Here is a 24256-nt window from a genome sequence, read left to right as displayed (position 1 = left end):
GGGGGGATCAGAAGTCTCTGGAACAGCTCCGGGCAGGGAAGCAACAGGAGGTGATGCCGGAAGACAGGGTAGGGGACCCAGCTTGCCTGGCTGGGGCACTGAATTCAGCAGTGGGCATATGTCACAAGACCTGATACCTCTGCACATCCTGTGCAGAGAGGGCTTGGCCTTCTGAGGGAGGAGGGTTTGTGATGCTGACGGATGTCCGTGTGCTGCGTGTTCTAGAACACGGCACCCTAAATGTGCTCCAGTAGAGAATGTGCAGGCTGTACCTGCAGGAGCCTCACAAAATGAACAATGTGCTTGAAACTATCCCTCAAGAGAAGCTGTGAATTGAAAAAGACCACTGTAATTCCAGGAGATAATAAGGAAATATTAATATGTTCTTCTATTTCTAACTGCTTTAGAAAGAAAAAAAAAAAGACAGTGCGATTAGCTCTGAGAAGTTGCCTGGAAGAAATTCTAACTGATATGAATGATTATCTGAAATGTGGATTAATTTAATCTCATCATGGTTAATAATTAATCATTGCCAAACTATACACTGTGTATTGAATGATTAACCAATTAGATTATGAATCCATCATGCTTATCAAGATATGTATTCATCTCATCCTTTCAATTTATCTTCTGAGATTATAAACATTATGATGTTTATATTATAACATAATGTTTATAATGTAAACATGTTATATGAATAGTATGTTTATATTAAATGTCTATATGATGTAATGTTAATATTATGACAACACTTATAGCATAAACAGAATGTTTATATTATATGATGTATTAAATAAACATGCCCCAAATCATTACATGGCGTTCTTTTATTGATGGGATTTACTGATGGCATTTATTGACGGGCCATGATTGGCAGAAGGAAGAGGGTGGAGGGTGTCACGTGAGAAGCATGTGGGGTTGACTTAGCTGGATGTGGCAGCTGAGTGGACAGTGGTCGAGACCAAGAAAGAATAAAAAGCGACTCTGAGGTTTCCTGTGGGGATGGTGTTCAGGCGAGGGACAGGGGGAAGAAGTGGATGTCCAGAGGGGCAGAGGTTTGAGAGGGGACAGAATGAGGTGGGCCACGGATGGGCTGAATTGCGGATGACCTCATAGGGGATGGTGACCTAGTCAGATGGCACTGTATTTTCAAGCAGAAGCATTCTCTGACAGCTTGATTGTAAATCCTGAAATCTGTCACCCTCCGACCAGGCTGCATTTAATTCTCACGACCTAAATAAAAGTTTGTGTTAGCGAGGCCCCTCTCCTGGGTGAGTGTCACGGACTGCTTGGCTGTGGAGGACATGGCTATGAACCAGCCGGGGTGGGAGGCCAACTGAAAGGCAGAGGTGGAGCCCTCCAGGCTGTGGAAGAAGAGAAATGGCGTCCGAGCTTTGTTCTCCCTGTACAGTTCCATGATACTGACCTCCTGGGGGTGAGAAAGAGGCTCATTAGTGAGGAGGACTGCAGTGGGGGGCTAAGCTAACTCAGCCCTCTGTGCACAGCAGGGAGGGTCGGAGGCTAGGGACACAGGGCATGGTGGCCTATCATCCTAGTAACTTAGGAGGCCCAGGAAGGAGGAATGCAGGTTTGAGCCCAGCCTCAGCAACTTAGTGAGACCCTGTCTCAAAACAAAAAATTTAAAAAAGGGCTGGGGATGTGGCTCAGTGATAGAGCTCCCCAGGGTCAGTTCCCAGCACCGGGGTGTCGGGTAGGACCAGGCTGTCAGGGCATGGACCTAGCAGGTTCCAGGAGCCTGGCTCTGCAACACAGGTGCTGTCTTCTCTGTAACAGGGATGGGCATGCTCTCTTCCCTGAAGCTCCCAGGGTATCTTCATCTGCAGATTCTGGCACTCTTTGGAGTCCCAACCTCCCTGTGGATTCAGACATTACACTTCCCATCATGAGCAGAGGCTCAGCTTTGTACCTACTGATCTTCCTTTGGGTACATGGATATAAACAAACACTGTCAGAAATCCAGATGAACCCTCTCCCTCCACTTGTCAATGTGATAGTCTGTTGAAGTGGGAGCCTCCCATTCCCTTGGGGGCTTCTAGGGGGTAGCAAATCAAGACAGAGAATAGAGAAGCCACGTCCCCTGTCTTTTCAGGAACATCCCCGTGTGCATCCTCTGGCTTTCCGAGGAGCCATGCTGTGCATGGACCCGAGTGTGGTACCCCCCCTCCAATGGCACCACTGATGGACGTGGGGACCAGCCAGGTTAGATTTCCTTCCTTGCGTGAGACAACCCAGGATTGCAGGAAGATTGTTTCACGGTCACCCGTTAAGATAAAAGCCCACTTGCTATGCTTCCCTCATCGACTGCACAACTCACCTTCAGCTGCAGCGTGGGCTGGCCCTCAACTTCCGCACAGCAGAAGCTGAGGTCTTTGCCCTTGATTCCCAGGAAAACCAGGTTGCCTTTCTCTTCATCGTGTAATGCTGTGTCCCTGCAGGCTATCAAGGTGAGAGTGACTGGAAACACAGGAAGAACGGAGAAGGGTCAGGCCTCCAGCAGAGGGGAGTCTGGGCCTCTGGCCTGACACTCAGGAGGCTAACAGGGACTGTCATGGACTTCCCCAGATGACTCCTCCCATTAGCCATGGCAGGTCCCTTTGTCACTTTTCTGAAACTCATTTCCTTTTTATTCCTGAATATCAGAACCCTAATTGTTCACCAGGGCACAGAGCTTCCCCAAATAAAAAATAAGATTTCCTACCCCTCTGGCAGATAAATGTGGCCACACACTTAGGCTGTGAACCTTGAGCCAGAAGTGGAAATGTTGGGTGGGATTTCTAAGAATGCTCCTTAAAGTTCAGGGAAGGCCACTAAGTGAAGAGAGAGAAATCGGGGCTTGAAAGAAGGGCTCACAGGGAAAGAAAAGTCCTTTCTGCTCAGTTCCACACATAAGAAGGTCCCTCCTGAGGCTCTACGGAGAATGGATTGGAGGTTCCATGAATGAAGTGGGAAGGAGAGTGGGGGCAGGGGCCAGAGATGATACTGACTTAGAAATACAGACTCAGTGGTCTTGCTGGTGGATGGATAAGGTGTGAGGGTGGTCAGGCATCCAGATGCCTTCTGTGTTCCTGGCCCAAGCCAGTAGAGCAGGGGGCAGTGCCCCTAGTGGGGGCCGTCTTCCGTTTAGAGAAGCCAGGTCTCCACAGTTCCACCCCAGGGCATGTGAAGTTAGAGAGGCCAGAGAAGATCGTTCAGAGAGATGTGTGCCAGGAGCACAAATGTCAGGTGAAGAGAGGAGAAGCCATGTACCCAACCACAGGACCTGCTCCCCACCCCTTCACAGGGCCTGCAGGGTTGCAGAGGGGACCCTAAAGAACCCCATGATTTGGAGGTTTCGGGGAGAAGGTTGAGTCATAAAGATGAACCCAGAAGAGGAGCCAGTGGACCTGAGGACCAGGAGCGTTCTTACAGAAGAAGAAGGTGGAGTGTGGAGAGTAACCTGCACTGCTCTACAGAGGACAGCTGAGAAGGGTGCCCTTGGGATTGGCATTTGAAGGTGCACTTGGAAAGAGGGACCTCAGGGGGGAGAAGAGAGCAGTGTAGAAGTCAGATAGTTTTGCTGTGAAAAGGAAGCTGTGTGGGCAACTCTCCAGGGAAATCGGCCTCTGAAGGACACAGGGCAACGGAACAGCAACAGGAAGAGACAGCGAGGGTCAAGAGCAGGTGTTAAGACTGGAGTGTGTCTGTCAGCAGTAGAGATGACGCAGGGGACACAGGTGGGGTACCCGCTGAGAGAGGGACTCCATCCAACGCAGAAGTCCTGCAGAAAGGGAAAGAAGCCGAGAGGAGCCGGCTTTGGGTGGAAGGAGGGAACATGCCCCCATTATTAGAGGAGATGATGCCAAATTAGAGAAATGTGTATTGGAAAGATGGGGAAGCTTGACAGAGGGAGTGATGGCTGGAATTTAGAGGAGAGAAACTCCAAGGTCAGCCATACCTGAAAGGACAGTCCCCCAGTAACCTGAAGTGGATTCTTCAGGTAAGAAAGCTGCCAATCCCTACACCCCTGCTTCTAGTTATGGGTTTCCTTTTACAGAAGGTGACCATCTTGCTCTTTCCTGCCGTTCCTCTGGACGTTGGGCTGGTGCCCAGAAGTTGGTGAGGACCAGAGCACACTTCATGGAACTGGTGTTCCTGGCCCAGGCCAGAGCAACTGTGGATTCTGATGTCACTTACCAGGCTGCACGTTGTTGCTTGAAGGAGCTGCTATTAAAACATCTCCACTCAGGACCCACACCATCTGTTGGGAGTCACGAATGGTGTAGAATACGGGCATATCCTGAACTGCCGGAAGACAGAATCACAGAACACAGGCACTGTTATTGCAAACGTTGGGACCCCAGCTGCACCCTGATAATACTGGCTTCTGGCTTCGCGAGACAGGCTGAGTGTTGTGAGAAGAGGGAGAAAGAAAAGGGAAATGAGGAGGGACCAGTTTGTGGGTCAAAGCATCAGAAAGGATCTCAGCACATTCATGGGGCCAAGAGATTTTAAAGATTTGCCCCCGCCCCCTTTTTTTCTCGGGTTATTTTTTCTTGATGGATAAAGTCTCTGGGTTGTTATAGAAACAAAAACTACTTAATTGGTCATCATTACATTGGTTTCTTTCCCCTTTTACCCTCTTGGTTAAAATAAACAAGCAATTCGGAACAGAGACAGTAAGAAAAGAGATTTTCTACTGTAGATTTCTGAGATTTTAGTCGAGTAGGTACATTTACAGCTGAGCCAATGACTCAGGGTCCTTGCACCCTATCTCTGGTGGGGCTGGGTGGTTTCTGGCTCTCCACTTACGCTCTGGGGTGAACATGGGGTCTTCGGAGCTGCTGGTGTTGGGGATGGGCGTGTGAGGTGGTGGAAAGCTGCCTGTCTGCGGCTGCTCAAGGCGAGAAGGAGAGGAGGAAGACATGTCGCCGCTTCTTCTTCAGCACCTGGAACGTGGTCAAAATTCTTTAGAGAGAGCTTCTCACATACATATTTGAAAGGAGCATATTTTGAGGCCAGCAGACCCTGAATGGAAGCTCCATTCCCTTGGTGGCTGGGCCAACCCTGATTACCCAGGCTGCAATGCCTGGGGACTCTGTCATCACACATGGGAGGGTTAGGAGGGTCCAGAACATCACCCGGATGTCTTCTGTGCAGCGAGACCCTCTGTCGAGAGGAGGGAAGGGAGCATGTCTTGTATTCAGCCCAGGCCTCCCTCAGCTGCTGAGCAGCCTCCTCTGCTATGTTTAAGATGAACCCTCCTGAGTGACTGGCAGCCAGCAAGCCTCTTGGCCCCCACCTTCCTCTGCTCTTTCTCAAGGAGGAATCTCTAAGGATCCTGCCTGTGGCCATCCACGGCCACATTAGGTATTTTGACTCTCAAGGGACATCTGCTTCTGGTTAGGGCCCCAGGACAGTTCCCTGAGGATCACAGACTCTTCAAAATGAGAACCAGTTGTTCTCAACGTTCCCTGCCTCGAGATCCTCAGGGCCTGACTCCACAGTTACCCCTACACAGTGAACAAGCAAATCAGCAACCACGCTCTTAAACATGGCACCAGGTCCTCCAGCATCCTGGGCCTGGGCCAGGGAGCCCACGGGCATCTCCAGATAGCCAAAGCAGTGAGAGAAGTTTCCCCACACCTGGCTTCTGAGCAGCAGAAGTTGCTTTTGCCCAGAGGTATTCTTGATCCTGGATTCAAAGTCACAGCTCCAGCTGTGTTTAAGGGCAGAGGAAACCGGGTCAGGACCTCCAGGCTTTCTACTGAGCAAGGAGGGAGTCTTACCTTCTGGTCCCAGGTGTCCCACTTTGGTCAGGGAGCTGGGCTGGCACAGAGGTCCTGAGAGGCTTTGGATGAGTGGCTGGGAAGCAACACGGGTGTGTCAGGTCTGGGCTCCTTGAGAAATATGAGCAGAAGAGACACCAGGAAACAAGAGTGAGGAGACAGGCGGGGGCTGGATGCTGGACTGAGGGAGGAGAGCAACTTTCTAGACAGCCTTGGAGGCAGGGGTGTGGCCCTCTTGACGCACTAGTGGCGTGAGGCCACATCCAACCTGGCAAATCACAGCCTCCGCTCAGGGGATTTACACACCAAATATGCCACACTTGTAGAAATATCAAAAGCTTATGCTGTTACTGAGTGTTAAGAGCTTTACTGGTTAATCTTTTAATCCTCTTAATAACCCTTAGGGGCCATTAATCTTTATTTCTTATATAAGAAAACAGAGGCCCGGAGAGATGAAAACACTTACCCAAGTCACATGGCCAGAGACACCTAGCATGGTGGAAGCCAGTCTCTGGGTCCTTAGGCACTACGTGACGCGCTTCCTCGAGGTCTTGGTCCTCTGCTTACAGTGCTAGCTGAGAAAAAGGTGGTCCTGTGTTTAGCTTTGGATACTGAGGACCTGCTATGTGTCCAGGGGAGGAGGCTCATGTGGTTGTGTCAGGGGACAGACAGATGAGGATGCTGGGAATACAAGGGTAAGAGAGAAATTTATAAAACCACCCCACTGTCATGACCCCCACATGCTTTCTTTGCCAAAAAGCAATTTACCTGTAGCCCTTCCTGGCTTAAGTGGGGAGGGTATGCCACATTCCTCAGCAAACTACCCATTATCAGTCAGGAAATGCAGGCAGGAAATAACTTTGATAAGAGGAGCCCAAGAAGGGAAAGATTTTTTAAGACCCTTTTCATGGACCAGATCCTGGGCGATAAGGACAGCTCCTCCTAACCATGAAATCTGTAAAAATGATTAAAAATCCAATTAGAACTGGTCAGCATGGGCAGAGGGGATCTAGAATTACTGCAGTGGGGACTTGAAAAGTCTGATGTCACCTGTCATCGGTCAGATGTCAGGAGGTAGACCTGGGCAGAACTTTCTGGAAAATTCTCTGGGATCACTAATAGAACTGAAGAGCAGGAGAGGCAGGTTGTCCCTCTCCTCTCTGAGAGGACCCACTTTCCCCCTTGAGATATCCTCCTTCCCTCTTCTAATCCCTTCCATAAGCTCATGCCTGTCCCTTGGAGTGACCTGTCTGAAATCTTTCTGACTTGGTCCCATGAATCGTGGTTGAAGGGTGGGTGGTCTTTGCATTGCCTCAGTTTCCTGGAAGGCCCCAGCAGGAATGGTCTGGAAGGTTGGCGGTTCCTTAACTCTGAATCAACAATCAGCTGCAGCCTCAGCGGGGGCAATGCAAGGAACTCATCACCCCTGAAACATAACATTGCTGCTCAGCCCGAGACATGAAAAAAATCCTATTCCTTATGAGGCCAGGGAGACAAAAGGACAGTTAGTGTATATAAAGAGGAATTGGGTCAGGAAGATTCGATGCGGGCTGAATCTAGAGGAAATTAAAATGCTAATACTTCCAGAGCACTTCCCTCCTCCACCTGTTGCCAAGGCTACCTGCCTCCGGGGAATTGTTCCTCCCTGCGAGGAGCTGTTATGAGTAGTCCCTGGGTGGTTCCCTTCCTGCCTGTACCCCTGGTGGCTCGTTCAGCCCTTGGATTACTCCACCTTTGGGTCACCCAGGCAGGATGGGAGGAGTGCTCATGAGAACAAAGGGAATCTAAAATAATCTATAAAAAGGTCCGGACACCCCCACTCCCTCTGGCACCAGCTTCGGACCCCCCCTCTGCGGAGGAGTCTGTGTCTTTCTCTCTCTACCTTTAAATAAAACCTCTTGCTCTTGCCTCGGTGTTTCTTGGGTGTTCAATCTTCAACATTGGGGAGCGAGTCTGGGACCTGATTCTCAACACCAGTATCACCCTGTGTACCAAAATTTGCTGTCACACAACTCTCCATGAGTAGTCAAGCATCTACTCTCTGAACTCCCCCATTACCTCTCTTCCTTGGAGCGTTGCAATAACCCCAAATGGTAACCCTGTGTCTTTCTTACCTCCCTGGAATTAAGTGTCCACCAAGCAGTGACCCGGATCAGAGACATGGACACAGTCACACCCTCCCTGCTCAGAACCACTGGTGGCTCCACTTTGTACCCAGTGTAGTAGCTCTGGTGTGGCTCTTGGCACCCACAGGATCCCACGCCCACCTCCCACACTCAGCCCCTCTGCCTCCCCTGCTTTGCCCCCACAGGACCCCCCAGTTCTCCCAGATTGCTCTGATTTGGGCCTTGAAGTTTTTCATCTAGTTCCTGCCTGCCTTCGATCTACCTCGTCAGTGCAGATTTCTTTCCTTTTTACTTTTTTAAGGTATTTCTTTACTTTCTGTCATGACAAGTGTCATAGGCCACTCTGATGTGCTTCCTGCCCCAGCCCCAATTTAGCCATTTCCCCAAGGGTGCTGAGTGTTTATATATCACTATGAATGAACCCCATCTTTATACTTTGGTGCAACTGAGGTACTTGGAAAGGTTTTGATCCTTTGGAGCATGATACTGAGATCAGGGAGAGAGGTAGAACCAGAGAAGCATTTGATCTGGACCTAGCTACTTTCCATTGCTTAAGCAGGTCCTTCTGAATTATGAGTCTTTGTGAAGGCCTTGTGAATGATGAGTCTTTCCAGACCAGCGGTGGGAACAGGTATTGTTCTGTCTAATTCTTTGAAAAGTTTTTATCCTTAGCTTTAGGGATAGTCACAACCATATCACAAAGGGTGAGAAGGAGGAATTGGAAACATACTGTTGTGCACCTTATTTTACCATAAGGTGGTGTTGTGTTATTGGAAGTTAGTCTTATTCATTAAGGACATGCAAGCCCTAGGGTAAGCAAAAAATTATTTAACGGTATAAATAATAAGACAATATAATAGGTAAAGTAGAATCAAAATATTTTAACTCGGGAGAAGGAAGAAGAAGATAAAAGAAATACAGAACACATGGAATAAATAGAAAGCAGTAGAATGATAGATAATAATCTAACCATATCAGCACTTACATGTAAATGATGCAAAAGCACCAGTTAAAAGACTGTGCTTTCCAGATTGGATTAAAAAACACAAGATCTGATCATACAATATCTAATTATGTAGTTCTAAAGACGATGATAGTTTAAAAGTAAGGAGGTGGAGAAAGATGTCCCATGTAAACCCTAAACAGAAGACAGCTGGAGTTGCATGGATGACAGCCAAAGCAGATTTAGAGACCAGGAAGACTAGCAGGAATGAAGAGGAACATTCCTAATGATAAAGGGGCCAAAAATACATAAAGGATCTTCTATGCATGTACTCCCCAAAACAGAGCTTCCAAATACCTGGTGCCCCAAATAGGTGGCACCATCAGGAGGAGTAGACACATCTCCAATTTTTGCTGGTGTGTTCAATACTCTTTCCTCTATAACTGATAGAGAAGTAGGCAGACTCAGGTCTCCAGAAGGTACAGGACAGAAGAGCTGGACAATGCTGTGAGCACCTGGGGCTCAATGACAACACCCCAGTGGCAATAGCAAGAGAAGTCCCACATGACCCAGCACGTCCACCTGTGGGCGTACACTAGAAAGAATTAAACACAGAGACCTGAAAAGTTGCTTGCATACCCACAGGCTATAGCTGCATTATTCTCCATCATGAGAGGGTGGAAGCAACCCCAGAGTGTTCATTGACTGGTGAAAGGATGGAGAAAATGGAGCATATATATACATGGGAATATTACTCACCCTTGGAAAGGAATTGGAGTCCGGATATAAACCACAACCCAAGAACATTAAGTGAAATAAGCCAGCCACAAATCAGGACGCGTGCTGTGATGTTCCACTTGATACCCAGGCGAGTCAAAGTCATGGAGATGGGAAGGAGGGTGGTGGCCAAGGCCTGGCGGGGGCAGTGGAAGTCATTGTTTACTAAGCACAGAGTTTCAGTTTTGCAAGGTGGAAAGTGTTCCTGCGAGGCCTGGTGGGGATTGCTCAATGGTCTGAATGACGCCCCTGAGTAGTTCACGTAAATGTGGTTAAAATGGTAACTTGCATCTTACGTATATTTCCCTGTAATTAAAAATGATAACTAAAAATCTATCAAAAAAGACAGATGTACAGAGACCTGTATAATAAAGAGACGAGCCTCGTTTACAACAATCCTGTTTTTGAGGCACTTTTGAAAGAGGGTGATCCCCTTGGTGCCATGCCCCCCAGATGGAGCCTAGAGAAGCGGAGCCCCCTGGGTCCTCTGGGAGCAGCTGTGGTGCCCAGGCTTGTCTGCAACTGCATCAGCTCGCTGGACGAGCTGGCCAGATACCTGTGGAGGGAGTGGAGACATGGGAAGCCTGTGTGTCCTCTGGTCCAGGCGGCGGGGACTGCCTTCCCACATGGTCCCTGCTGGTGCCTTGATGGCACCATCACCAGCGGCCAGCAGAGCCAGCCCTCACCCTCTTGACCCTTGGCTCTCTCTCATTTGGACTTATTTCCAATGTCATGTTCGTCCCCTCCACACACCCCAGGGGAGGGGGGTCAGGCTCTGGAGCCTTGAGGTTCAGATGAGGCAGGCACCTGGGCAGGCTCTGGAGGTCCTCACCTGGATCTCAGGTAAGGAGGTTGCTGGTGTCTCTGGACCTGCCCCTGGTGACTCAGTCAAGAGAAACTGCCCGTGGGTGTGACATGCATGGGGCCCCACCTGCCTCCTGGTTGCCACCCGCTCTCCTTGCAGAGCTGGCCATTTCTACTCCCCCAGCCTCCACCCCCACCCCTGCCCCCACCCAGGTGCTGAAAGGTGCCACAGGACAACACAACAAGGTGGAGACAAACAAGGGCAGCAAAGCGGGGCCCCTGCCCAGCACTGGCCACAGTGCCCTGCCCTGGCCCAGCCTCTCTGACCTCATGGCATTCTGTGGTCCTCAAATGTCTTAGTAGCCAAGGTGGCCCTGCCCTCTCTGTGGACCCCAGGGTCGCCCTGTGATGTGGCTGTAACTGGAGGCCCACTTCTGCGGCTGGCTCCCAGAGGTGTTCTGCACATGGCCACCATCTCTGGTGCCCAGCAAGGCCCTCCTGGGTGCTCTGTGCTATCGAGGTCACCCCAGTGAGTCACGAGTCCCCACCCTGGGCCAGCTCTCTTCCAGTGGCCCCTTGGTCCTTCATGGAAAGAGAGTCTTGCAGGGAGGTCCCTGCTCTAGCTACGCCCTCATTCCTTGCATCTGTAAGCAAGATGCCCTTTGTGTTTCACAGGGGGACTGGGGTTTCCTGGCCTGGACTGAACTGCCAGAGTTCACCTCCTGCTGGTTCTGTGGTCTCACAGGAGTCGCTCACCCTCTCCAAGCCTCCTTGGCCTCAGTCAGTTTAAATAGGAATATAAATTGTACTGATCTCGTGGGACTGATGTCACAACAAGAGGGGACGAAAGCGACACTTATTTTGACACAGTGAATGTGTAGCAGAAGTTAACTGTCTTCGTTAGACACTAAGACCCCACAGCAAACCCTGCAGCAATGGAGTCTGGCATTTTCCCTCTCTGGGGATGAGGCACAGGCACATGTGACAAAGCACTGGGTCTTGAGCTGCCGTGGGCTTCCGCCAGTGTGCACTTGGTGCTCACTGTACCTAGGAGGGGGAGGGAGGCAGGGACTACTGAAGGCACAGAGCACAATGCACATGGGTGACTGAGCTGGCTCGGCACAGCCTCGCCTCATGCAGGCCTCACGACACCCCAGGGGCAGGGCTGTTACTGTCCTCTTCACAGGGAATCGGAAACGAGTGGGTCAAATCCTCAAATCAGAGCGGTGAAATAAACTTCCCAGGTCATGAAGATGGTGGTGATGTTGGTGGTGATGAAGATGGTGGTGATGATGGTGGTGGTGATGATGGTGGTGGTGATGATGGTGGTGGTGATGATGATGGTGGTGATGATGGTGGTGGTGATGAAGATGGTGGTGGTGATGATGGTGGAAATGAAAATGGTGGTGATGATGGTGGTGATGAAGATAGTGGTGATGACAGTGGTGGTGGTGATGATGGTGGTGATGAAGATGGTGGTGATGATGGTGGAAATGAAGATGGTGGTGATGATGGTGGTGATGAAGATGGTGGTGATGATGGTGGAAATGAAGATGGTGGTGATGATGGTGGTGATGAAGATGGTGGTGATGATGGTGGTGATGCAGATTGTAGTGATGATGGTGGTGATGGTGGTGATGAGGATGATGGTGGTGATGATGGTGGTGGTGATGAAGATGATGATGAAGATGGTGATGAAGATGGTGGTGATGAAGATGGTGGTGATGAAGATGGTGGTGATGAAGATGATGGTGATGAAGGTGGTGGTGATGAAGATGATGGTGATGAAGGTGGTGGTGATGAAGATGATGGTGATGAAGGTGGTGGTGATGAAGATGATGGTGAAGATAGTGGTAATGTGGGTGATGGTGAAAATGATGATGGTGGTGATGGTGATGGTGGTAATTGTTGGGAGCTGGCGACCACACCCTGAAAATGGCACTGGTTTCCTGCTTCTGCTTCTTTAGCGGTTAGAGTTGTTAGAGGTAAACAACTCCTTGTAAGGCTGTGGGGTTGGGCTCTGGCCTGCTTCCGCTGCACTGTACCTATTAGACTTTTCCACGTGGTGCTAGTTCATTGGCGGGGCTGGGTACTTAAGCTAGGGCAGACCGACCACTCGTGCTCTTTCCTGTTTTCTCATCATGCTTCAAGGGTCCTGAATAAACTGCTGAAAGAAGAATCCTGTGTCATGTTTCCCTTGCTGGCGAGGGGTCGCGACAGGTAATGATGATAAAGTTGACATGTACACACCTACTATGTGCTGGCACCGTCCTAAACACTTCATGTATATGAACTCATTTAGTCCTCATAACAATAGCAGAATTTTTATTCCCTTTTTATAAATGAAAACTCAAAAGCTAAAAGCTTAAGTAACTGGACCAAATGTACATGCTAGTAAGCAACAGAGGTAAGACTCGAACCCACACAGTCTTGACCAGAGCTCAGCTAACTCTTTCTATAAAAGGCTGTGGAGTAAACACAGTCTCTGCCATAGACATCACCGTGCAAAAGTGGCATAGTCATCAGGGCTGTGCTCCCACTAACTTTATTCATAAACCAAGCTGTGGGCTGGTCTTGGCCCACAGGCCAATCTTTGCCAACCCATGGTCTTAACTGTTCCAGGAAAAAAAAAAAGGAGGGTTCACAAGCATCAATACTTTCTGGGAAATGAAATCATCATAATAAAAACAACGGAGATAAAAATAGTCATCAGCTCCTTGGCTTCTTAAACAAGGATGGTGGACAACTGAGCTCCTATTTACTAAGACATCCTGTGCACCTGGCACCACTGAGAGCAGGCAGTAGATACCACGCAGGGCACATTGGGTGGATTACACAGTCTGCTAAGTGGTGAGCCCCATGGAAAGAAGTGAGGCATGGTGGGGGGCGTGGGAGCAGGGGAGGGACGCACAAAGGGGATAACATGGCCTCGGTGAGAGGGGTGTCGCAGCAAAGGCCTTAGGAGGTGGGGACAACGCCAGCTTCCGGATGGGGAGCAGAGCCAGTGGGAAGGCCCCTGAGAAGGACCACGCTGGCTTGTAGAGGAAGAGCGAGGGGCCAAGAAGGACCATGTCATCTTGTTCAAGAAGAGCAAGAGGTCCACCTGGCTCCTGGTCCCCTTAGTGGGGAAGGAGGAGGCTGAGAGCCCATGGGAGTCCAGTGGCATGGGCCTTTGGAGACTTGCCTTTTGCTCACAGAGGTGTGGGGACAGAGGAGTGACAGGACTGACTCAGGTAGCAAAAGGGTCACCCTGAGTGCCTTGGTTCTGGACTAGGTTTCCTGGACTCGGGTCTGACTCTAATCCTAGTTAGTGGTCAACCATCAGGTGATGTAGTTAGTCTTTCTGTGCCTGATTTCTCCTTCTGCATAACAGAAATGATAGTGGTTATCGGATCAGTAACTAAACAGATGTACAAAGAAAAAATCCAAGAGGCACCTAAACATGATTCCAGGTACACTGTGAGCGCTGGAGGATATTGGTCATTTTAATCATTATTAAATCAGGGTTCCCAACGAGAGCTTCCCGCCTGGGGTCATGAGCTGTGTGAGCCTACAAACTCCCAGTGAGGATACACTGACCGACTGTCCTCCCCTCCACCTCTGCCCAGGACACTGCCCATCTCACACATGTGGTGATGAGTCACCCCGGGACACGGTCCCCATGAGGAAGCGAGGAGTTTGCTGGAAAGGGAGGATCCCCACTGACGGTGAAGCTTGGGGGGCCCAGGTGCTGCAGGAAGCTGTCAGTGCTTAACATGACTCCAACCCGAGCAGCTGAAAATGAGAAACGCCTGTGGTTTCCCATGGGCCTAGGAGGAGGAGGACCCACCTGGCAGGGTTCTCCCACGTGTAGGTGGGGGTCAGCAGGGGCTGCAGCATGCTAGGCCTGTGGGGATGGAGGATCTGCACCCCAGAAGGCTCACTCCCAGGGTGCTGTCACAAGGCCTTGTTCCTCCCCACCCGGGCCCCTCAGGGCCGTTTGAGGTCCGTCCCATGGCCACTAGCTTCCACTGGGTGAGCCACGATCAGGGTGACCTAGCTCAGATGTGACACACTGTCCCTTCCCACCAGGTATCACATTCATCAGGAGCAAGTGGCCAAGGGCAGGCCACACTGAAGGGAAGGTGTGAAGTGCTGCCTGTTATAGGATTAATACCCCATAACACACTTCAAAACCCCCGTACGGAGGCTGTGAGGTCAGGGCAAAGTAGCACCACCCTTGAAAATAAGAAAAAATGACCACAGTGTGGGCTTTCACATTGTCAAAGGAGACAAAGTTTAAATTACCCCAATTAAAAAATTGACTCTCATACACACATGCAGTGAGTAGGAGTCAACGGCTTACTATTAATATGTGAGGGAATCACAATGATAAAACTGATTATCTAAGGATGGCTCAAGGAACAAAGGTCTTTAGTATTCATTGGGAAAGAAATGCTGGAATAGGCTGGCTCAGTTACAATTTTTAAAAATTACTGCCTTTGAATTTTTTTTTTATAAGTTGGAATTTATCAATCTTCTCCTAGTTCACATCTAACTTCAGAGAATCTGTGTCTCAGTTTGATTTCTGTTGATGAAACAAAATACCTGACACTGGGTAATTTGTGAGAAAAAGAGGTTTTGTTTGGTTGTTTGTTTTTGTTTTGTTTTGTTTTTGGCTCACAGTTCTGAAGACTGGGAGGTTCAAGATTGGCAGCTGCATCTGGTGAGGTATTTGTTCCTGGTGAGAACTCTGCAGAGTCCCAAGGCAGTATAGGGCATTTTATAGTAAAAAATAGCACTATTATGGTTTGGACATGACCCCCAAAATATCAGGGGTCAGACAATGCAAGAAGGCTTAGAGGTGAAATCACTGGGTTATGAGAGCCTTAACCCAATCAGTGATGGGGATGCACTGGGAGCCAACCAATAGCAATTAGTGAGACAAACCAAGGACCAATTTCTGAGGGAACTAACTGTTAGTGAGGCCTGTTTGACAATGTGAAAGCCCACACTGTGGTCGTTTTGTCTTATTTTCAAGCTTAGGGATATATCCCAGTGCCACATCCCCAGCCGTTTTTTTAATTTTTTTTTTTTTTATTTTGAGATATGGTCTCACAAAGTTGCTGAGACTAGTCTTGAACTTGCAATCCTCCTGCTGCCTCAGCCTTCTGAGCTACTGGGCTCACAGGCGTGCACCACATGTGAGCTCATTGGTGCATTGCCCATTCATTCATCCTGTCTGGATTCTCATTTCAGCACGTTTTGTAATAGACAGAGCTGGTAGAGGCACCCCCGGCGCCCCAGCCAGCTCGCTGCGTCTCTGCAGGGCCATCCACGTGCATGCTCCATTCTGAATGGGCAGAACTTGAAGGAGCTCGATCAGCCCGTGGGCACACAGGGCTAATTCACTGTTGAGAATGGCACCCTGGCATTTAGGGGAAAAGGTGTCCACCTCTACAATCACTTTGCAGACAAGAGCCTATTTTTTCAAAACCACTTTGTCAATAGCTTAACTCTGGAATTTGTTCTTGTAATTGGCAGTAATTTCTGAGTTGTTTCTATCTGGCCAATTTATAGTGCATTTAATGATTTTGCATAAGCAGCATCTACATTAAATTTATATTTCTGAATGCTATTTATCACATTGGTAGTCTTATGTGAATAAGAGGTTATTTTCTGTCTTTCAATCAACCCAATATTTATTTTTAAACCCCTTAAGGATTTTTTTTTGTCCCACATGTTTGAATATGGTTTCTTTAAAATTCATGCTTTTACAATAAATAGTTACCGATGGTGGTCAAGATGTTGTTAAATTGTTCTGCACTGACGGGTACTAATTCAGAGCCATCACGGAGAGTCTTAAAAGCATATTGATGGATTCACAATCATGATTTTTTTTTTTGCCAATGAGATATTTAAGAAAGATCAACTGTGGAATCATAGATGTTTGTCACAACCTAGCGCTCAATAGCAAAAATGAACCAACACAACCCAACAAAATAAGGACCAATAATAATGGGCTGGAATAAATGAATGATAAAAGACCCTTAGGAATTTTTTGCAGAGCTGTTCAAACCTAGGAAGTCATTATTCATGTTAGTGTGGGAAACGAGTCTGCTGTGGTGCCCCAGAGAGCAGCAGGTTGAGAGTGGCCTCTGTGACGCTGCAGCAGGACAGCTGTCTGCAGTGACGTGGGGGAGGAAGAGTGTCCTCCCTCACCGGATTTTTGATGGTACATTCACGGAAGCATTCACGTTCTTCTCCTGGTTTGCTCTTCTGGATTTTCAGGTTTTTCTGCAGTGGACCTGTAGCCTACACGCTCCCCCGGTAGGAATTCCCCATGGCCTGCGTCTCCATGGCCCTGGCAAAGGCAGGCAGGTGGGGAGGGGAGAGGAGGGACGAGTGCTCTGCAGAAGCTGCTTTTCTGTGTGCTCCTCAGAGCCCCAAGGGCCCAGCTCAGAGCTGCAGGGAGGTTGTCTCCAGAAACTCCCTTCCCAGGCCGGGCCGAGCAGCAGGTGTTTCAGGAGGCTCCAGGGTGTCACATCACCCTGCTCCTCCCTGGCTTGCAGTTTCAGTCTCCTCCCAGCGACTTGGGAGGAGTGCATAAATAATCAAGTATGTACTTAAAAAGCTGGAGCATCCTCAAGGAGCCGCAGACTCCGCAGGCTCCTGCCAAGGGAAAGGAGCCACTGAGGTGTCCTCTGGGTGCTGGCAGGGCAGGCTCTCCTGACCCCAGCCCCAGAAGCCCTGGCCCAGTGGAGGTGGTCACCCGCTGGGAGGCTCAAGAGCCTGCTTGCTACCCGGGCCCCTGACAGCCCTCAGCCTTTGTCTGCACCTAAAATTTTTTTGCTGTTTGTTTCAAAATAGGGGAATCTGCACATCGAGGAATTCAAGATGGTCCTGAGCGGGGCACTGTGCTTCCGGTGAGTGTGTGGGCCTCCGAGGGGAGTGCGATCTGGGTGGACCTGTCCAGCCTTGTGAGGGCGGGAAGGACCTGCTGCCCCAGCGGGGGCTCCCATTGGAAGACAGGCGGCTGGGAGTCAGGGCCAACAGTCACTGCCCCTGCCGTTCTTCCACCCTTTCAGACTGGGACAGGCCCCGGCAGCCCTCAGGGGGACAAGTAACCACAGGGAAGATGGGAGCCAGGAGCCCTCTCCAAGCTCCGCTCTGCTCCCCACACCATGAGTTCATGTCACTCCAGCCACTGTGCCACCTCCTCCCTGCAGCCCTGGGGGTGGGGGAATAGAACAAAAACAATCTCCAGAGGTCTGTCCACCCACAAGTGTGTAGCGACCCAGAATCTCAGCTGTGTGTGAACTTCACAGTGAAGGGGGAGAGCAGCCCTCTCTGACTTGAGTCTCATCTGACTGGTCCTCCATATCCTTGGTTTCCACATCCACAGATTTAAAATATATATATATCGCATCTGCGGTGAACATGTGCAGATGATCTTGTCATTATTCTGTAAACAATGCAGTATGACAGTGTTTGCATACATTTGCATGATGGTAGGTATTGTAAGTCATCTAGTGATGATTTATGGTATGGCAGAAGACGTGTGATGCTTCTATGCAAACACTACACCAGTCTGTGTTGGGGCCTTGAGCCTGGTGGATTTCAGCGTCTGTGGGACCAGCAGCCTGGGCACTTGGGGGACGACTGGCTAGCATGTTTCAAAGTGTGTTCTATGGGCCTCAGTCCCATGGGGCTCTTTGTACATTAGAGCTCTTTGATTAAGTACATGCGGCAAGTGGTGCCTTTCCTGTCCTGGTAAGAGCTCACCGTGCCACTCAGTATGCCAGTGACTTTGGATCTTACTAAGTAATGGAGCTTGTTTAATCATGTTAGGGCAAACATGCAGCCAACGTTTACACTGCAGACTTTTCCCCGGTTAATATCTGCAGAAACCTGCTTCAGAGTACATCTTTCACCTCACAGTATATCAGAAAACCAATCAACTCATATACAAGCAATAACTAAGAAAAGTAAAATAAATCAATTTTAAATTTAGAGAAAATCCTCACTCAGAAAGGAATACATGGCCAAGTGGAAGTAAATGACCACTGAAGTCTTCAGTAATACTTGAAGACACAGATTTTAATCAGGAAGAGACCTGGGTGCTACCTAACCCATCTTTAGCAATGAGGAGACTCATTGCTAAATGAGCCCAGAGAGGGTGGGTGACTTGTTCCTGTGGCTCAGCAGCATGGACAGCAGCTGCAGTCACTTCTCTCTGAGAGACTATGTGGGGACTGTGGATAGGAAAGATTGGATAGGGTGAGACTCAGGTGGGGGCCTGGGCTCATCCCCTGGTAGGGTAGGAGCCCAGCAGGCCTGGGAGAAGGCTGGGCTGTGGTACCCAGCATTGTTGGAAGAGAGGGTGGCAAGACTCTCAGACTGGGGGACTCTGGGCCAGGGCAAGCTGCAGGAGCCCCGCTCCTCACAGCCTCCTCCTTCCTCACATTTCAGAATGAAGGACTCGGCCCTGAAGGTGCTCTATCTGCACAACAACCAGCTTCTGGCCGGAGGGCTGCACCCGGGGAAGGTCATTAAAGGTTGGTGTAGAGCAGGACCTGAGTGGTCCCCATTCCTGTCCCTCTGCGGGAGGCACATGAGGAGGCTTCCCAGCAGGCCTGCAGACCTCAGCAGCAGGGGACACTGTGTGGCCTCGTGCTTACCCACATGCTGTGGTGGATCTTCTCTGACAGTGTCCACCTGTCCACCTGGGCACTCCTAAGGGTCACTGGAGCCAGTGGGCCCTCTGCTGTAGTGTGCACATGTGTGTTGCTGCGTGTGTGAGCATTGTGTGTGTGTGCATGGGGTGGGGGGTGCAGGGGGAGCTAATCCACTTCTGGGAGGCTCATAAAGACAGGGCTCAGAACGGAGGCCTGGGCTTCAAACGAGGTGCTGGGGAGGGTCTCTTGAGGTTAGAGACAGCTCTAAATGTGGGGGCTGCAGTGTCAGGTGGCACCAGGTGCTTCTGTGCCTTGATGTCCACTCTGGGTCAGTGGCAGGAGGGTGGCCTTCCCCCTGTGACAACTGCTGAAAGATTCCCCTTCTGCCCAGCGTGGGGACAGGAGGCCTCATGCTGGCCCTGCTCCCAGAGTCCAAGATTGGGGAGAGGGAAACAAAGGCCCCCAAAGGCCCATACCTTGACTCTTGCCCACAGGTGAGGAGATCAGTGTTGTCCCCAATCGGTCACTGGATGCCAGTCTGTCTCCAGTCATCCTGGGTGTCCAGGGAGGGAGTCAGTGCCTGTCATGTGGGACAGAGAAGGAACCAACTCTGAAACTGGAGGTGAGCCCTGTCCCTTGTCCTCACCATCTGGAGACTAAGCCGGCCAGTTCTGAGGCTGGGCACTGCCTCTGGGCACCTTAGGGACCCAGCAAGCTGCTGCTGGTTGCGGCTCTGCCTGCTCCCTAAGGGCTCTGCCTAGCTCTGACCTCCCACTGTCCGCCCCTGCCCCTCACCACTGCTCCTTGCCCCTGCCCCTGGCCCCTGCCCCTTGCCCCTGCCCCTCACCCCTGCCCCTCACCCCTGTCCCTTGCCCCTGCCCCTCACCCCTGCCCCTCTGCTGGCAGCCGGTGAACATCATGGAGCTCTACCGCAGTGCCAAGGAGTCCAAGAGCTTCACCTTCTACCGGAGGGACATGGGACTCACCTCCAGCTTCGAGTCGGCCGCCTACCCAGGCTGGTTCCTCTGCACAGTGCCCGAGGATGACCAGCCTGTGAGGCTCACCCAGATCCCCGAGGACGCTGCCTGGGACACCCCCTGGGACGCCCCTATTACGGACTTCTACTTCCAGCCCTGTGATTAGGGCCATGGTTGCCCTCACAACTCCCCGGGCAGCGCCAGCTCCAGTGGGGGCAGGGTTGAGGGGGACCGTCCCTGCTCTCAGAATTCAGGGCACCCAGCCGTACTCCCTTCTTCTGGCCTCAGTTTGGGGATCAGTACCCACATTCATTGCCCATGGGGTGGTCCTACTGTGGAACCTTAAAACACCATGTGGGATTCCTTCATGCTTAAAGGTGCCTGACTCAGCACCCAGGTGACCACTGAGGTCCTGTCACCCCCCGGGGTGCAGGAGAGAGAGGTGGCCACAGGTAGATGGACCACGATCCCCTGCCGGTCCAGCCCCTCCCCATTCCTGCCATGGCCTTCCTCTTCCATCTCTGCCTCTTCCTCTGGCCCTGGGCCTGGGAGGGCCTGGGAGGGTGTCACTGGGGAAGCAGCTTCAGCTCAGAAGATAGGAGGTGGGCATCCCATCTCTTTTAGAAACCCAAGATACAAAGAAAACCTCCAGTGCTGGTCTGTCCTCCCATGGAAAGATGCTTACAGCACGTTGTGAAGAGCATATTACAAAGTCAGCGCTCTTGCCATTTCTTTTGAATTTAAAAGAAATACCTAAGTATATATTTCTGAATCAAACCTCTCTGGAAGGAACGGCAGTAGCAGCAGGGTCTGGGTGGTGGTGCTATAGGCGACTTTTCTATTTTTATTTTTAATCTGCTTCCTAGTTTTTCCATCATGAGGATGGGTTCCCATTGTCATTATAAAAAAGAAGTTAGGAGGGACCTTGAGGGAAGTGGAAAAGACACCCTTTCTGACTGTCCTCAGCCTCTGCTTCCCTGGACGGAAACTCAAGCTGAGTTGAGCCCAGCTGCTCTGGGGGGCAGACACAGGGGCAGAAACCTCCCCAGCAAAGCGCCAAGTAGAGGAATGTGATGGGCTTGTGTGGCTGGAGTCTCCAGGGTGAGGGAGTTGCAGGAAAAACCCCAGACAAAAGACAGACAGAACAAATGAAAAAACAACAACAGTAACAAAAAGCCTATATAATAAAAACTTTTTTAAAAAATCAAAGTCAACCTCAGCAACTTAGTGAGGCCCTCTGCTACCCAGTGAAACCCTGTCTCTAAAGAACATAGCAAAAAAGGGCTGGGGATGTGGCTCAGTGGTTAAGTGCCCCTGAGTTCAATCCCTAGTACCATCATCATCATCATCACCATCATCATCATCATCATCATCACAACAACAATAAAATGTCAATAATAATTTTTAAAATCCTGTGCTTGGAGCTGGAATGGCCCACAGTCCCTGGAAGTCCAAGATCTGGGATCAGCTCCCAAGAGGGCTGCTGTACCAAATGAATAGTGTCCTCCCTGAGTTCATGTCCTTCCTGGACCTCAGCCTGTGGCCTTCCTTGGGGATGGCGTCTTTACGGATGGTTGCCACAGGGTCAGGCTGCATTAGCGTGGACTAAATTCTCCTGTGACTAGTGTCCTTGTAAGAAGAGGACCCAGAGACTCAGAGGAAGCACCGGGAGGTTGGACTGAGGCTGCCACTCGCCAAGGCAGGACATCAGGACAGTGGCAACCTCCTGGATTGTGAGAGAATACATCTTTGTTGTTTGACGCATGAAGTGTGTGGTGATTGGCTGCACAGCCGCCGTGACCCCACCTCCTGGAATTCACACCCTGTATGCCTGCCTCCCACACTGGGCCAGTGGGATGTGGCTAAAGTGACTGATGGCTTGCTGCCTGTGAGAGTAAGTTATAGGAGACACTGGGCCTTCTATCTTGAGATGCCTTCTCTCTGTCTCTCTCTCTGTCTCTCTCTCTGTCTCTCTCTCTCTCTCTCTCTCTCTCTCTCTCTCTCGCTATCCATCTCTCTTCCTCTTCTCCGGCTGGCTCTGTAGCCTCCTAGGTACACCCATGTGAAAAACCAGAGTCTCCAAACCACAGCCACAGGCATGGAACCAGTCCTACAGCCTGTCTGGCCTTCAGTGGTGAGAGCCGCCCAGCCGACAGCTGGCTTGCAGCCTCCTGACAGAGAGCAGAGCCGTCCAGAGTCCTGCCCCAGAGACGGTGTGAGCTCATTGCTCGGTTCTGGAGTAACTTGTTCTGAAGCGTAGATAATAAAGGCCCAAGGAAGGGGGATTCACTGCATTCATTTGATTATGATTGTAATTTCTCCAATTTTTTCCTTCTCAAAATGAACTCCGACCCTTTATTGATCCAAATAGTCTATTTAAATGCCTATAGTGCAAAATTTGTTAAATGTTCTCTGTTTCAGGAAGGGTTAGATCATCCTTGACTGCTGCACACATCTAGTTCTACAAGCCAGGGTCTGTTCCAGTGTCCCTACCAGTATCCTGAGGATTGAACACAGAAGCCACAGCAGGGTCCCATATCTGAGCCTCAGCTATTCCACATGCAGCTCACCTGTTGGACCAGAGTGGCAGGTTCAAAGCCTTCAGAGGGAGGGGCAAGTACAGGGTCAGGACAGGAGGGATGACCTCCATGGGCCTTAGCAACTCCAGCTCAGCACTGCTGAGGTCTCCATGGGCTCCAGGTACCAGGCTGTGTTTCTGTACACCTGTTCCTGTTCCCGCTCTCTGTGGGTCCAGACACAGTCTTAGGATGCCCTTCTGTTCTGGGGCTCTTCACCACCATCCCTGTCTAGAGAAACTGCCCATCTTTCATACCCTCCTAAGATGTCACGTCCTCCAGGAAGCCTCTGATGAGCTGAGAGCCCTGGTCATCTGTTCTGGCAATGCTTCATGTCCACCCCCTTGCAGTAAGTTGGCTTGGAGTCTGTGGCCCCAGGATGACCTCAAGGTTAGGGCTTCTGAACATAAGTTTGCTTGGCAAACACTGGAATCTAGTGAGCATGGAATGTGGCCACTCTCTCTCCACCCTGGAACATTCTCTCCCTCTCCTCCACCCATATAAGCCTCTAAGGGTGGAGCTTAAATTCTACTTCATTCTTGAAGGTTTCTCCAGCCTGAAGTGATTTGCTTCACCATTTATGGGATGACAGGATTCACAAGGGCTTCTGCCTAGACGAGCAGGCATTTATAAGTCAGTAGGAAAAGGAGGACATTAAACACTACCTTGGGGTATGTGTGGCCGTGGGTGCTAGCACCGTGGGTGTTCAAATGAAAAAGACCTGGTGGTTTCAGATTTCTGCAATTGCTGATTAAACTGTAGGCCTGGACCCGTGTCACAGAAACACAATCTCCACATCATGTGGGGGTCATGCCAGCTCCAGAAATGGAAGAGCAGAGGAGGTCCCAAGGGCAGGTCACAAGGGAAGAGGTGAAGCTGCTGAGGGTCTTCACGCTGAAGAAGCAGCACACAGGGAGCCCTGCAGATACCCAAAGTTCTGCCGAGTAGAAGAATATCCTTGTTGTGTCATTCCAGAAAGCACAAATAGGATAGACGGGTGGAAATTATGTGGAGACGGTTTTTCCTGAATGAGCCCAGATTTTTAACCACAAACTCCACAAACATTGTTAGTGCTTCTTCCAGAGGTTGTGCAGTCCCTGGCCTTAGAGATGTGGAGGAAAAGTCTCATCAACCTACATCTCCAGAGCTCCATAACACAGACCTCTCCATCTGGAGGGACACCAGGACATCATGTCCAAGATCATTTTAATTTCTCAAGATTTTTTTTAACCAAGGAGTTTCTCTGCAGCTGTGGTCTCCAACATGCCCTTGGTCCACAGCTTAGAGATTCTGGTCATTTAAATTATCTTTCAAGTGTTTATGACTTTACTCCCAGCTGAATTGTGAAGCTACTTAACAGCAGGAACTGAGCACTGTTCATGTCTTTGTCATAGAACAGATAGAAGCTTGGTAAACATGCACTTACTGCCTGATGTGACACCCATGCTTTACTCCTTCCCACAGAGAGGAGGGAGAGTGGGAGGAGTGGAGAGTGAGCGAGCGCCTCCCTCCTGCCCATCTTCTCTCCCTTTTCGTCCTGCAACCATCTGGGTCTTGGATGGACCCCTCCAATCTCCCCATCAAGCCCTCTATGGAAATTTACAAATGAT

At 50.2% G+C, this 24256-nt stretch overlaps 2 protein-coding genes across 2 annotated transcripts; one reads left to right on the top strand and one right to left on the bottom strand.

Moving 5' to 3' along the window:
- Nucleotides 1-1219: 1219 nt before the first annotated feature.
- On the bottom strand, nucleotides 1220-5804 carry LOC144255693 (interleukin-36 beta-like). The gene is made up of 5 exons (XM_077800453.1): nucleotides 5787-5804; nucleotides 4810-4946; nucleotides 4195-4302; nucleotides 2336-2475; nucleotides 1220-1429 (listed from the first exon to the last, which is right to left on the bottom strand). Exons 2-5 carry the CDS (start codon nucleotides 4922-4924, stop codon nucleotides 1220-1222), a joined length of 573 nt encoding a protein of 190 aa, XP_077656579.1. The 5' UTR covers nucleotides 4925-4946; nucleotides 5787-5804.
- Nucleotides 5805-17312: 11508 nt separating this feature from the next.
- LOC144255707 (interleukin-36 receptor antagonist protein-like) lies at nucleotides 17313-20236 on the top strand. The gene is made up of 4 exons (XM_077800490.1): nucleotides 17313-17341; nucleotides 18888-18973; nucleotides 19588-19715; nucleotides 20000-20236. The coding sequence occupies exons 1-4, from the start codon at nucleotides 17313-17315 to the stop codon at nucleotides 20234-20236; spliced, it is 480 nt and encodes a 159-aa protein (XP_077656616.1).
- Nucleotides 20237-24256: the final 4020 nt, after the last annotated feature.

Source organism: Urocitellus parryii, chromosome 7 (assembly GCF_045843805.1).
Source record: "Urocitellus parryii isolate mUroPar1 chromosome 7, mUroPar1.hap1, whole genome shotgun sequence".
NCBI classification, from domain to species: Eukaryota; Metazoa; Chordata; class Mammalia; order Rodentia; family Sciuridae; genus Urocitellus; species Urocitellus parryii.
The sequence above is the reverse complement of the archived record's forward strand: the minus strand, read 5'-3'. Positions and strand labels throughout refer to the sequence as shown.